Raw genomic sequence first — 15,162 nt, forward strand, 5'->3', positions numbered from 1 at the left:
GTAGGAGAGGTGTTACATGGGCGTAACGAGCTGCGCCCATAATCACCCGCGCGGCTACGTTCTGGACCAGTTGGAGCCTCTGGGTGCTTTTCAAGGGGAGCCCCATGTAGAGAGCATTACAGTAGTCCATACGGGAGGTAACTAGGGCATGAGTGACCGTGCGCAATCAGAAAACTCTTTGCTCAGGTGTCCACAGAGCATGACAAAAAAGACGATATAGTGGCCACAGCAGTGAAGTCGAAGTTCTCCCTGTGTTTTATGTTCATCCCGTAAAAAAATGTTCCTTAAAAGAAATATCCATGAGTCAAGCTTAAGTGAAAACAGGACTGTCTTTACCAGCCAATACAGAAATGAGATTTTTCTCTAAAACAGGTCCTAGAGGAGAAATTTTATGGCTGCTATTTTGTTTTGTTTTTTTATTCCTAACAGCCCCAGATAGGATTGTGACCATAAATTCTATAAATGGAATGAAGAAGGAAATAATTCTAAATCACATATAAAAGATATCAGTAAAACTTTGGGCTAGTCTTATAAACGAAAAGGGAGAAATTCCAAACAAGAATGGAAAAGAAATTTTGGGTTCTCCCAAATTCTTATGCAATTAACCCACCTCCTTTGATTGACAAGTATAGTATCATTTCAGGAAAAGTAGAAGAATTTCATTTGTCAATGGGGGTTCCTGTTTAATCAACTTCATGGAATTCTGGAACTCATGCTGTTAGAATTACAATGAAAATGATTAGATCCCCAACATCTGATCCAGCAGCCAGGGTCTCTATTTTATTGTTTCCAATAATTTTAAATTAGGTTATTTGTTTGGTTCTCAAACTAATGACAATGTTCACGGAGCTTATAACTGGACTCGCTGTTGTGCCCAATGGGAGGCTTGTTTAAATTTGATTGCTATTTTGAAAAGTCCTTTCAGAAAACCAGAAAATGTGATACAAACCCCTGTTAAGGTCCTTTATTGACGATTAAATAGCTGGGTATTTTTTTTTCAAGTAATTCACCAGTGCCTATTGTGATTTACAAAGAACTTAACAGCAACCACAAGTTTTTGCAATTATAGTCTCCATTATATTTGATGTAAGAAAAAAAAAATCTAAAATAAATTTAGAGATTCTGATTGGGAAACAAAGTCTCAACAATTTCAAAAGGATTATTTTTTTTTTAATAGCAAAAGTTATAGAGAACTTTTTGTATCTCTTGTCTGAAATCAATACAGTTCAACTATCTGGCAACATTTCCAGGTCAGGTATCACATTAGGGGAGATGCTTTTGAACGATCATGAGAAATATGAACTAAAATTGCAGATTTTTCTAAAGTAAATATATGACAGAACTTAGAAACAACCAATGAATTTCTACACAGGGAAAAAAATGGGTCAGAGTATCTAGGAATTGCTGCTTGGACTATGTGGACATGAACTATCATCCATCCACAGGATCTAATAATATTTACAATTTATAGAGGAATGTGTTGGTGTTAACTTACAGAGCCTGGCACCTTTGGGCTACCTACTTCAACTAGAATTGACCCACCCAATAAGAAATTTTTTTTGGAGGGGATACTGTTTCTACCATGTCGAAGCTGAAATGGGTTAAGGCAGGAAATAGGTTTCTTAATAATGGCTCCTGCATAGTGGGACAACTTCACCCTAGGAACTAAATAAACCCTGATGTTACTATATTTCATAGATGATGAATAGGTTCATAGGTAGATGATATAATAGATGAGATAGATAGATAGATAGATAGATAGATAGATAGATAGATAGATAGATAGATAGATGGATGGATGGATGGATGGATGGATGGATGGATGGATGGATGGATGGATGGATGGATGGATGGATGGATGGATGGATGGATGGATGGATGGATGGATAGATAGATAGATAGATAGATAGATAGATAGATAGATAGAAGATAGATGATAGATAGATAGAAGACAGACAGACAGATAGATAGATAGTAGATGATAGATAGATAAATAGATAAATAGATAGATGACAGGAGATAGACGATAGATGAGATAGAGAGATAGAGAGATGATAGAGAGATGATAGATAGATAGATAGATAGATAGATAGATAGATAGATAGATAGATAGATAGATGGATGATAGATAGATAGATAGATAGATAGATAGATAGATAGATAGATAGATAAATAGATAGATGATAGATAGATAGATAAATAAATAAATAGATAGCTGACAGAAGATATAGACGATAAATGAGATAGAGAGAGATATATATGATAGATAGATAGATAGATAGATAGATAGATAGATAGATAGATAGATTAGATAGATAGATAGATAGATAGATAGATAGATAGATAGATAGATAGATAGATAGATAGATGACAGGAGATAGACGATAGATGAGATAGATAGATAGATAGATGATAGAGAGATGATAGCAGGGCCGGATTTTCCTATAGGCTAACTAGGCTTCAGCCTAGGGCCTCAAGATCAAGAGGGGCCTACATTCAAATTGTTAGCAAAATTAAAATTACACTATTCTAAAAACAGTGAACACTAAAACACTGAACCGAAAATAAGGAGAAATTCTACGCATATGACTAATAAACAAACATAAAAACTTAAAAATGGGAGGTGAAAGGGCCTCATAAGTGGTATAGCCTAGGGCCTCTTTTCATCTAAATCTGGCCCTGGATGATAGATAGATAGATAGATAGATAGATGATAGATAGATAGATAGATAGATAGATAGATAGATAGATAGATAGATAGATAGATAGATAGATAGATAGATGATAAATGATAGATAGATAGAAGATAGATAGATAGATAGATAGACAGACAGATAGATGAGAGAGAGAGAGAGAGAGAGAGAGAGAGAGAGAGAGAGAGAGATGCATACATACATTGACAGATGAGAGAGAAATTGAGAGAGATGATACATTAAAATTACTTTTCCTTTGCATTATAGTAATGGTTACCATCATCATTGTCTCCAATTAACTACATGTTTTAGATCTTTCTTGGCTCTTACATAAATAAATAGCTACCTCCTATTCCTTCCCCAACTTTCAGGAATGACCTCTGTGCTTCCAGACTTATTTTCTTACATGTTTTTTTCAGGGGGAAAAAAAAAATCCAGTGTCTTTGACTGCACTCAGTTTATTTGTCTCCCTTAGCAAATTTGTGTTTGATGTTATTGAATGAGACTACTTCAGAACTGGATGCACTCTCTCTACTGTACACACCATGCAAGATAACATTATATTTGGAATGACAGTGGCCCAAACCTCGGGGCTGAAAATGCTCCTTATGATGCATTCAGTTGCCACTTAACTGTTTTTTTGCCCGAGGAGGAAAGAAAGAAGTCACTGATGCTTTCAGACAGGTTTAAGCATTTTAAGAGTGTCTTAGCTTGTCAGAACAATGTCATAGGGGTTGGGCACAGTGCTCTACTTCGCTTCAGTTAAGAAATGAGGAATTCCCAAAAAAAAGTTGAACTCCGGTTTCATAGTCAATAGCCCAACTACTCCTTTCAATAAAAGTTTGGCCCCTAGGAGATAGACGTTGTTCTGTCCTCACTACACTTTAGTCTGTGTGCAGCTCAACATGCAGCTAAACCCACCTATCCTCCGATAAAACAGACCGTGTGTGTAGATCTGGATGCTTTATTGAAAGAACAGGATATGGGGAAACTGGGGAAAATAGGGATACATACCACGAGAACCAAATGCAAGATAGACAGAGCCGGTTCAGACCGGTTCGGGAGAACCGGTAGAAAAAAATCACGGATGGGCCCTCACCCCCCCACCCACACCACTCTGGCTCTATGCCGTCCTATTTAGACATGTTTTTGAGGCCGGGTTCATGCGCGTAAGGCACACACGGGAGCAAAGCACATGCATGCACGCTCACATTTGCAAACCACTAGGATCGTTCAGCTTGGAGGCTAAAGACACAGCATGGCCTTCTCCAATTCGAAGAGACACTTGTTCGGCAGGCTGAGGCAAAGAGGCAGTCCCCGAACCAGCGAAATCTGGGGGCTGGGCAGGGGACAGAATGTGTCTGCCCTCAGTGTGGAAGGGATTGCCACTCTCGAATCGGCCTTTTTAGTCACACTAGATGTTGTTTTAGGGCCTCTTTCCAGAGCACGATACCATAGTCTCTTGAGACTGAAGGATGCCAATGAGGAAAGTAAGTGAATGCCACCTCTGAAGATAGATAGTACTGAGTTACTGCTGAATCAGTGGTGGGTTGCTCCCGGTTCTGTCCTGTTCTTTAGAACCGGTAGTAAGAGCAGCAGGAGGCTCTGCCCACCTGCCCGGATGTCATAATTGACAATCTGTACGCATGTGCAGAAGCTTCTTTTTTTACCTTTGTGAAGCGGTAGTAAAGGAAAGTAGAACCCTCCCCTGTGCTGAATATAACAATGCACATGCACATACCACATACACACAAACAAACACAACATAGAATAGAATAGAATAGAATAGAATAGAATAGAATAGAATAGAATAGAATAGAATAGAATAGAATAGAATAGAATAGAATAGAATAGAATAGAATAACAGAGTTGGAAGGGACCTTGGAGGACTTCTAGTCCAACCCCCTGCCCAGGCAGGAAACCCTGCACTTCAGACAAATGGTTATCCAACATCTTCTTAAAAATTTCCAGTGTTGGGGCATTCACAGCTTCTGCAGGCAAGTTGTTCCACTGATTAATTGTTCTAAGCATCAGGAAATTTATCCTTAGTTCTAAGTTGCTTCTCTCCTTGATTAGTTTCCACCCACTGCTTCTTGTCCTACCCTCAGGTGCTTTGGAGAATAGTTTGATTCCTTCTTGTTTGTGGCAACCCCTGAGATATTGGAACTACCCCCGGAGATTCATAGGATCCCCGACCTTCGCACCTTTCGCTGCGCCCTCAAAACGTTACCGTTTCACCAAGCAGGGCTGGCCTAAATGCTATTTTAATGGGTGGTTTCTATTTTAGCTCTTTCGGCCAAATGATTTAATATTTTTAAATTGTCTTTTAACTTTCATATAGTTGTGGGTGGTTATTTTTGGCTGTACAGCGCCCTGAGTCCTTTGGGAGAAGGGCAGTATGAATGAATGAATGAATGAATGAATGAATGAATGAATGAATGAATGAATGAATGAATGAATGAATAAATAAATAAATACTGCTATCATGTCTCCCCTAGTCCTTCTCTTCATCAAACTAGACATACCCAGTTCCATAGGCAAGAGTCCTACATATAGCGTAGAACTCAATAAGGAAGCAGATTTTTGCTATGAACGCATGGCATTTATGTATTGTAGCTGACTGCCGACTGCTACTGACCGCTGCAACTTTTTCCTAGGAGTTTTTGACTATGATTTTGAGCATGAAAAAGATGAGCTGAGGTTTTTTTAGGTGGCCCTGTCTTTCTGTACAGCGCTATATCAATTAAAAGAGGGGCAATAAAAACTCACGTTTATATTAAACTGAAAGGCTGAACCCACAGACGAAACATCCCTCTTAATATTAATGTAATTGTACTAAGACCCTATTAATACCTCACTGAACCACAGTTTATCGAAATCCATTGGCTCGGTAAAATACAATAAACCATTAACTTAAGAGACTGGCTATGTCCATGCACCACACTGATAGACAAATTAACTAATTGTAGTTTAGCTTAGACTGCTGTGTGGATCCAGCTCAAAATACATTAGCAGGAAAAGCAATGGGAAAGATTGATTGAAAAACCACTTGGTTCAGGGGAAGACTGAATAAAACGAGAAACCAGGAGCTTCCAGGAAGATTTATTAACAAATTCGTTGTCTGGTTTCCTAATGCGTTTTAAGCATTAAAGGGCACTTCTACATGGGGATTTTCCTGTTCCCTTCCTTTCTACTGGCTTTCTGATGGATGGATGCACACACAGGAAATAACACTCCTCTATCTATAAACCAAAATTAACCGTATAATTAACACATATGTACAGTAGTGGCCAAAATTGTGGAAGCCTTTTGGGGAAAGTGTATTTTCTAAAACTAGCTAAAACATCCCTTTTTTGGGGGGGGGAGTAGTACCATAAAATTATATATCAATGGAAAGATCATTTAATCAAGAATGTAATGCAATAACTTTTTTGAAGGATTTGCTATTAGAATAGCAGTTACGGTATAAAGAAGAAAAGTGAAACACGTAGAAAAAACGAGATATACAAAAATGATCACCATAGAAAAAACGAGATATACAAAAATGATCACCGTATCAGTTAATACTTATTTGGGTAGCCTTTAGCATGAATTACAGCCTTACAACGTCTTCCCATGGAGTGAACCAAGTCTTTTAGTTCTGCAGCTGTTCTAATGTGAAACCAAGATTGAAGGATGGCTTCTATTAACTGGGTTTTATTGCTGGGTCGCTTCTGACTAACAAGTTTCTTTCGTCGGCTCCATAGATTTTCTATTGGGTTAAGGTCTGGGCTCTTCCCAGGCCATTCCAGCAGTGGAATAGGATTATCTTGAAACTCCAAAAAAAAAAAATAATAATGGTGTTATTAGCCATCAAACCTCAAAAATATACTTTCCCCAAAAGTTTTTCACCATTTTGGCCACTGCTGTATGTAAATACTTTTCCACTTCCTTTTCTTCTTTGCAGAAAACCTGGGTGTTGTCCAGAGTTCTTCATATTTCTGTTCTTAAACCTTTCTGCATTTCACACATTTCAGAAAGCCTGGAAACAGATTATAGAGCCTGAATTTGGTTCCTGTTACTTTCAGAATGGATTTTCAGATCTTTGTTAGGGAGAAATGGGGGTGGGAGAAAATCCTGTTGTTTAACTTTGGGAGATGCAGTTTGGGTTATTTCAATTTTCTGAGAAATTCATAGCACTTGTTCTCGACGAGTACTGAGACTTGACAAGGGCACCGATTATTTCTATTTGAGGTGAGAAGAAATATGAGTAATTTCCACTCTCCCACATCTTCAAAATGCAGCTGGAATGCAAAGAGGGCCAAGAATGAACAAGAAAAGAATGGAGTCCGTTTTTAGAATGCGCCACCTATTATTTATTCCGACTGAATCTCTGAGTCACGATGCTTGAGAATTAAAAAAAAGGAGAGATTGAATGTCAATTGTAGAGCATTTTTATTTCTTCATCTTGATAGATTTATTCCTCTTCTCCAACAGCTCTCCCAATTTTATGATCATAAGAACCCATGAGAGACAGCAACCTGTCCCGTTTCTACAGCTTAGGATGGTCGGGAAATTGGTCTCCAGCCCAAACAATTTCATCATTTTGGCTGTCATTCTTTATTATTATGCCGCAATAAAATAGGCAAGAAGATGTATATGATGTTCTTCTCTTGGGCAGGAGACAAGCCAAGACAACTTGGGGTAGAGATTAATAAGAGGTCATAGATGGAAGATAAAGTAAACTCGAAACTGAGATAAGAGGGAATACTCTCACTATTGTTGTTGTTGTTGTTGTTGTTGTTGTTGTTGTTGTTGTTGTTATATTGACCTATCTAGCCAGCCATCTTTCACTTGCAATGCTGGATGGCAAAGACAAGATTAAAAATCAGTGGAACAAAAGAATAAATAAGAAGAAAAAAACCAAGAACACTGTCATAGTTCAATGGCATCCAAGGGCAATCAAATGCTTCGTACTTCAATGCAGCATTAAAACCAGTATGAGCCAAAGTATCTCAAGATAAGGTAGGGTAGGTAGGGTAGGGTAGGGTAGGGTAGGGTAGGGTAGGGTAGGGTAGGGTGAGGTGTGGTGAGATCAGGTGAGGTGAGGTGAGGTATGGTGAGGTTTGGTGAGCTGAGCTGAGCTGAGCTGAGATAAGATAACCTTTATTGTCATTTTTACTGTGAGCACACTGGTCCACCTTAAAAATGAAATTCTATTGCCTGATCTCAAAAGAATATATATACCAACCCATACCATATATAACAGGCATATACACATGCTATATACATACCTGGCTAAAGAGAAATACATACATACATACATACATACATACATACATACATACATATATATATATATATATATATATATATATATATATATATATATATATATATATATATATATATATATGTATGTTTTCTGAGGTTTTCGCGGGTATTTGTATGTAGGTCTTTGGTTATTCACACCGAATTCACACCCCCACTAGCAGTTAAAAGGAAGAAACAGCTGCGATCTCACATTGCTCCTAGAAGCACGAAGCCGAAAACACCAGCCTGAAGATGACGAATGAGACTTCGTCGAAACGTCGCCAAGACACTTCCAATTTTTATGCGGGAGAAAACCCGAATAACCAAAGACATACATACATATACATATATATACGTATATATACATATACATATATATATCTACATATACATATATCTATACATATCTATATATGTAGATACATATATCTATATATCTATATCTATCTATATCTATCTATATCTATCTATATCTATCTATATCTATATCTATATCTATATCTATATCTATATCTATATCTATCTATCTATATATATATATATATATATACTGTATGTATCTACATATCTACATATATGTATATATGTACATATGCCTACATATGTGCTTATGTACATATAAATATTAACCACTGTCCATTTTGAATACATAGTGGAAAAAGGAAACTTGAGACTTCACTAGGCTGATGCTAAATGGAACAAAACTGACTGAATCTGGATGTTCTGCTTTGGATACCACCAAGCCTCTTCCCAGAAGGTAGCAAGGAAAACAGGTCAGGAAGAGGATGTGTAGCATCCCACAACAATCCTGAGAACCCTGCTCCATCATCGCTTATATGCCATGTCCTGGATAGAAAGAAGTGAACTGCCAATAATGTTTTCTGCCGTCCTCACCACTCTCTGCACCTCCTTCCTGTCCGAAGCAGTAATGCTTCCAAACCAGACAGTAACGCAATGTGACAGGATGCTCTCGATCGTCCCACTATAGAAAGTGGTGAGGACAGGGGAAGGAAGATGTGCTTTTTACATGCGACACAGAATATGACATAACAAACTAAGCTAAACATGCAATCAGTGCTTGGATGAAAGGCCACCAAGTCATTCCAGAGCTCAGCATCCTCAAACCGATAACCTATTTAATGCCATCATATGTTTTTTTTTTTTTAATTTGATTTATATGCCGCCCTTCTCCGGAGACTCAGGGCGGCTTACAATGTGTTAAGCAATAGCCTTCATACTTTTGTATGTTTATACAAAGTCAGCTTATTGCCCCCACAAACTGGGTCCTCAATTTACCTACCTTAGAAAGGATGGAAGGCTGAGTCAATCTTGAGCCTGGGGAGATTCGAACTTGCAGTAATTGCAGGCAGCTGAATGTTAATAACAGGCTATTAGTCTGTTATTAACTATGTTGTAATAAAACTCATGAAATATGGTGCATAAAAAATTATATATAAATAGTCCCATCAATAGAGCTTAAATCTAGCATGGAGAATGAGATGATTGCACCGTTTCAAATTATTGGTGGAAAAAGAAAAAGAAAACATGTTATTGCTATCCAAGGCTCCAAAATGAAACTATGATTCCAGCAAAAAGAAAGAAAGAAAGAAATTAACAGAATAAAAAAGAGTACTCCTATCTTTATTATCTGAAATTATAATACTACGTTGTTTTTTTTCTCTGATGGAGAAGGATTTTTTTTTTTAAAAAAAATATCTATCTGACTAGCTAACCCTAACCTTCAATTATTATATCATAATAATTCAGCACAATACATAAAAGTAACTAAAACAAATGTTAGAACAAAAGGAATAATATCATGGTTAGAAAAGAATGTGAATTAGGCACCTCAGCTAGAAACAAGTCCTACTTGATTTGCATCCCATCATATCATTCCTTTTATTTTACAAAATGAAAGGTACTTTTAAAGTATGAAAATACAATAAGCAGTCCTTTCTAAACAAATTCTTTCTCTTGAAGATGGAGAGATGGGAAAACATGGGATCATCACAAATCAGATAAGATGTCTTCTGGATTCCATCTGATATTTTGTGAATGAGATGGCGATCTTATAAAATGACATTCTGAGACCCATCCATTGTTATTCAATTTTACTTATTAATGACCAGAAGTGATATTCAGCCAGTTTAAACCGGTTTGAGTGAACCGGTAGTGGAGATTGCAGGTGGGGTGGGCCAGCCTGGGCCCACCCACCTGCCTGCCCGCCCTGGCGCTATGCCATCCTATTAAGCTACATTTTCGAGGCCAGGCGCATATGCAGAAGGTGCACGCACAAACCGAGCGAGCGTGGCGAACCGGTGGCAACTGCCAGGGTATGTAGATTTAATAGCTGTAAGCTGTAAGCTGACGTAAGGTTGTAAGCGGAGGCAACTGAAAGCTGATGCAATGGGAATGAGGCAGCAGGGTTACTGCCACTTTAAGAAGTTGTGTAAGAAGATTTGTACCTTCAGACATGCCAGATTGGTGTTAGGCCTTCTAGATGAAGCACCCATGAAACATAACTAGAAGAGCTTATTTTACTTTATTGTAAGTGCATTTACAGAATCTTGAATTACAAGGTTTTTTTGGATTTTTGATGGTTTGGTGCATATTGCAGTGTTTTTCCACTACACAGATACCCAGTGATCTTTCCATTCCCACTAAGGAGATGGACATGATGGTAATATTGTTTGTATAGTAAAGATCTGCAACCACTTGACCTTTTTAATATGGGGTAGTAACAAATGAGGATAAAGAGAACCTGGATTATTGTGTTGATGTGCAAGTAAAAAGTAGAGAAGCTAAAAGATGACCATGCCTTACCTCTTTGGATAGTAACAGCACCAGATTACAGATTACAGATTAACAGAGTTGGAAGGGACCTTGTAGGTCATCAAGGAGACCCTACACCATTTCTGACAGTTGGCAGTCCAGGCTCTTCTTGAAAGCTTCCAGTGATGAAGCTCCCACAACTGCTGAAGGCAACTTCTGCTCCATTGGTTGATTGCTCTCACTGTCAGAAAATATCTTCTTATTTCCAGGTTGAATCTCTCCTTGATCAGTTTCCATCCATTACTCCTTGTCTGGCCTTCAGGTGCTTTGGAAAATAGATTGACCCCCTCCTCTCTGTGGCAGCCCCTCAAATATTGGAAGACTGCTATCATGTCTCCCCTGGTCCTTCTCTTCTCTTCTCTTCTCTTCTCTTCTCTTCTCTTCTCTTCTCTTCTCTTCTCTTCTCTTCTCTTCTCTTCTCTTCTCTTCTTTCTCTTCTCTCCTCTCCTCTTCACTAACTAGCTATGCCCAGTTCCTGCAACCATCCATTGTATGTTTTAGCCTCTGGTCCCCTAATCATCTTGGTTTATATTTTCTGCACTCTTTCTAGTGCAAAGAAATGACTTCAGCAAAGACCATTTGATTCTTAAAGTAGTATTGAGTGGAGGAACTGGATGAGAAGAATAAACTTTTTATCCACTGAGGATTCCCATAGATTTTTTTTCTGTAGCCTCTCCCTTGGAATTAAATCAAAGCCAGATTTAAAATCAATGAAGACTGTGACCAGAAGTCTCTGAGCTGGGATGAGTATTTCTCAGTTAACTGACGGATAACCAGGCTGTGATCAAGAGTCAAATAAAATAAAATCAAATGTTATTAATACGATCAAAGACGAACAGTACTAAAATGAATAAAACAAGAAAAGTGGTTGAGGGGTTGATCATTCCCATTTGAAACCTGTCTATTCCTTAAGGGAGATGTTTTCACTTTCAATCCACTTGAATAATTTTGAGTAGAGATATTTAGCATACAGCTTGCTGATTTATTAAATAGACTGGCTAGGTTTACACTTCCTTTGTTTTGAAAGAATGAGATGGCAATGAGTAGGAAAACTTGCTCAGCTGCTAAGGTGGTGAATTCAGGGGGATAAAATCTCCTCCTGAAGTTTTTATAGATTTTAGGTGTGCATCACATGGGCCCCATTAGAGCCTCCAAAATTGAATTAGCTGTTAGATTGTTCTCATTCAGAAGAACAAAGGTCCAGATTATCTACCAAGTGGACCTTTGAAATTTTGATACATTACTGTGTTTGTTTTTGGATTGTTAGGCCTGGTAATAATAACTTTCCTTCTGGGAGCTAGACACCATTTTAAATGGGTTTGAGAAGAGGGATATTAACTCCAATATTTGCATTCAAGTCAACATCATGGTATGAATGTACTAAATTACTGATATAATTGTCTAAAGAACCCAGAGTTCCTAATGTCATTGTGCCTACCAGGGATATTGTGGGCATACGGTTGAATAAAGGGCAGTGGCACATGGCTCTCGTTGAAATCACGGGGATGTTGAATATGAAATTAAACCAAGCTAAACTGTTACAGTCAGTTAACCTGAAGATCTCTCACCTTTGTGCAATCTGTAACTCTCTTTGTAGGGGAAGAAGTAGCCTTCAATGGTGTGGCTTTAAGTGCTCCTAGAGGGATATCCAGATTGGGGGTCTGCCAAGGTAAGAAGGGCCTCAGCTGAAACAGGAGATTAACATTCATAAAGTGAAATTTCAACGTTTACAAGATCTTTTTCAGCGTCGGTGTGAAGGGCATACATCAAGAGGCAAGGCCTGATGGACTTCAATTTGCACTTCAGTTACCTCATGAAGGTGGACATAATGTCAAGAGACACAAACTTAGAGAGTGGTTTCTGCAGTAGCTATAGTTTGTTTGTTTATTTATTTATTTATTTATTTATTTATTTATTATTTGTCAACAAGTACAAGGAAACAAGTAACTGTATAGACATAGACATGGACACATGAAAATTTTTTTGGCACAAATAATAGGATATAAATAGGCAAAACGTAGCCATAAACACATAGAATGAGTACATATAAATGTGAACAGTACAACAGGTATAGTAGGCACGCTGGTGCGCTTATGCATGTCCCCATAGGGACCTCTTAAGAAACATGAAAGGTCCACGGTAGACAGTTTAAGGTAAAAGGTATGGGGGTTAGAGAAACTAACAACAGGAACAGGTAGAGTGTTCCAAACATTTACTACTCTATTGCAGAAGTCATATTTCCTACAATCAAGATTAGAGCGAATGACATTGAGTTTGAATCTATTGATAGCCCTTTTGTTATTATGGTTGAAATTAACAGATAGAACGTTTTGGTAAATAATCTTAGGAACTAAGCCTAGATCGGAATGTAGACCGTGTAGTTTGAGGCTATCCAGACCTAAAATTTCACACCTGGTGGGATAGGGAATTTTATTTCGAGCAGAGGATTTGAGTACTCTTCTAGTAAAATATCTCTGGACCCTCTCTAATGTATTGATGTCTGAAATACAGTGAGGATTCCAGGCAGGTGAGCAGTATTCAAGGATAGGTCTGGCAAAGGTTTTATATGCCCTAGTTTGAAGTATAGCGTTACCAGAGAAAACACTTTGTAAAATAAAATAGATAACTCTTAATGCCTTTTTTGCAATGATATTACAGTGAGTTCTGGGACTTAGATCTTTTGAAGTGAGTACTCCTAGGTCCTTGACAGAGTGCGGGTCAACTTTTAGATCATTTCCAGCCAGCAAATATTTGATGTTCTTATTTCTATTGCCATTGTGCAGGACTGAGAATTTGTTAGCAGAGATTTGGAGTTGCCAATTGTTTGACCATTCAGATGCATAGTTTAGTTTACTCTCAAGATTTGCTTAAAAACCTATTGAGCTATTGTAGCACATCTTCCTAACTCATCCTTGTGCAGTGTCCAAAGAACTGACCTGTTCTGTCCCCCTTCCCCACACAGGCAAACACACAACCAGGCACGCCTGCCAAGATTTTATTAAGCAATCAGACTAGAAACTCTTGCAGATAAGAGTTTTGGCATTAAACTGCGAAATGCCTGCCAAGTCAGTTTTCACTCACAGTAAGCAAGAGAGTTTATCCTCAGTCCGGTTCAGTAGCAAAAAGTAATCCATGAAGCAAGAGTTAGCCAAGGTCCAATCCAAATATGCACAAGCCAGATTTCAGGTAACGCGATGTGACTCTCAGGTTTTTAACTTTGACCGTCACGAAGCCTGAAGAGCAATCGCACCCACTTTTATTCCTTGTGGGGTGTGGCTCAGTGACTCAGCTCAGTCTCTGGCCCTCCCACGCCTCTTTCGTTGCTGCGCACGCTTCTCCCTCCGACGCTGCCTGGGATCAAGCCAGGATTCATCATCCTTGCTCCCTATCTGTTGTTGTTCCGATATGCTTTCCTCCTGGCATATCCCAGGCTGTTCCTCTTGGCCTTCAGATGGAACCTGAGGCATTGCCAGAGAGGAGGGTCCTGGAGAGGGAGGCCTTATCAGTTCCTCCCCATCACCTTCTGAGTCCTCTTCCTCTGTTAGGACAGGCTCGGGAGTTGGGGTCACAACATGACCTTCAACTGCATCATGCTTGGACTTATTGTGCATATAAGGTTGAGTCCCAGCATCTTCTTCACATAATTGTCTTCTAGTACTTCAAAGGACATCACAGAGAAGATTCTCTGATTTATTCTCCAAAGCACCAAAGGGCAGGACAAGAAGTAATGGGTGGAAGCGTGTTAAAGAGAGATCCAATCTACATGTTAGGAGGAATTTTCTGACAGCGAAAACAAATAATAATCAAAGGAACAGTTTACTTCCAGAAGTTGTGAATACTCCATCACTGGAAGTTTTCAAAAATAGACTGGACAACCATATAGATTATAAGACAGAAATATTCTTGCTAGGCGTAATACCTGAAAAGTATGATAAAGGGAACCTGTACTTAATATTACATGTCTTGACAGCAGCAAGAATTGCATTTGCACAGTACTGGAAACATGAGGAAATGCCCATAGAGGATGATGTAATTTAAAAATTTGTAGGTATGGATAGATGGACATTAAAAATAAAAGAAAAAGAAGATACAGAGTATTTTCGAACATTGTTTTGTAAATGGTTGGACAGTAGAGGTAGAAATTAGGAGTGTGTCAGGGTTCCAAGCAACACCCCCAACGAAAGAAGGCTCCGAGGCCTGAGATTCCTCAAAGTTCCATTTTATTACAGATGTCATATTGGCACATCTGGGAAAACCCGAATCTGAAAGTTTCCAGGTTTTCTCCACCCAAGTGAAAGTTCAACTCGCTGCCCAGCACCCACATGTCCATCACATGGCCCAATTA

At 38.5% G+C, this 15,162-nt stretch overlaps 1 protein-coding gene across 6 annotated transcripts in view; it reads left to right on the forward strand.

The window, feature by feature from the left end:
- PCDH7 (protocadherin 7) overlaps positions 1-15,162 on the forward strand; it is a 602,886-nt gene that overhangs the window by 576,116 nt on the left and 11,608 nt on the right. For 3 of the 6 annotated variants that reach the window (XM_034411294.2, XM_034411295.2, XM_034411298.2), the window contains exon 3: positions 12,415-12,486. The exons of the other annotated variants lie outside the window; for them this stretch is intronic. In XM_034411294.2, coding sequence (XP_034267185.2) covers positions 12,415-12,486 — 72 coding nt within the window. The remainder of the gene's footprint in view (positions 1-12,414; positions 12,487-15,162) is intronic. 6 annotated transcript variants of the gene reach the window in all.

Source organism: Pantherophis guttatus, chromosome 8, assembly GCF_059756535.1.
Source record: "Pantherophis guttatus breed Tessera chromosome 8, ASM5975653v1, whole genome shotgun sequence".
Classification (NCBI taxonomy): domain Eukaryota; kingdom Metazoa; phylum Chordata; class Lepidosauria; order Squamata; family Colubridae; genus Pantherophis; species Pantherophis guttatus.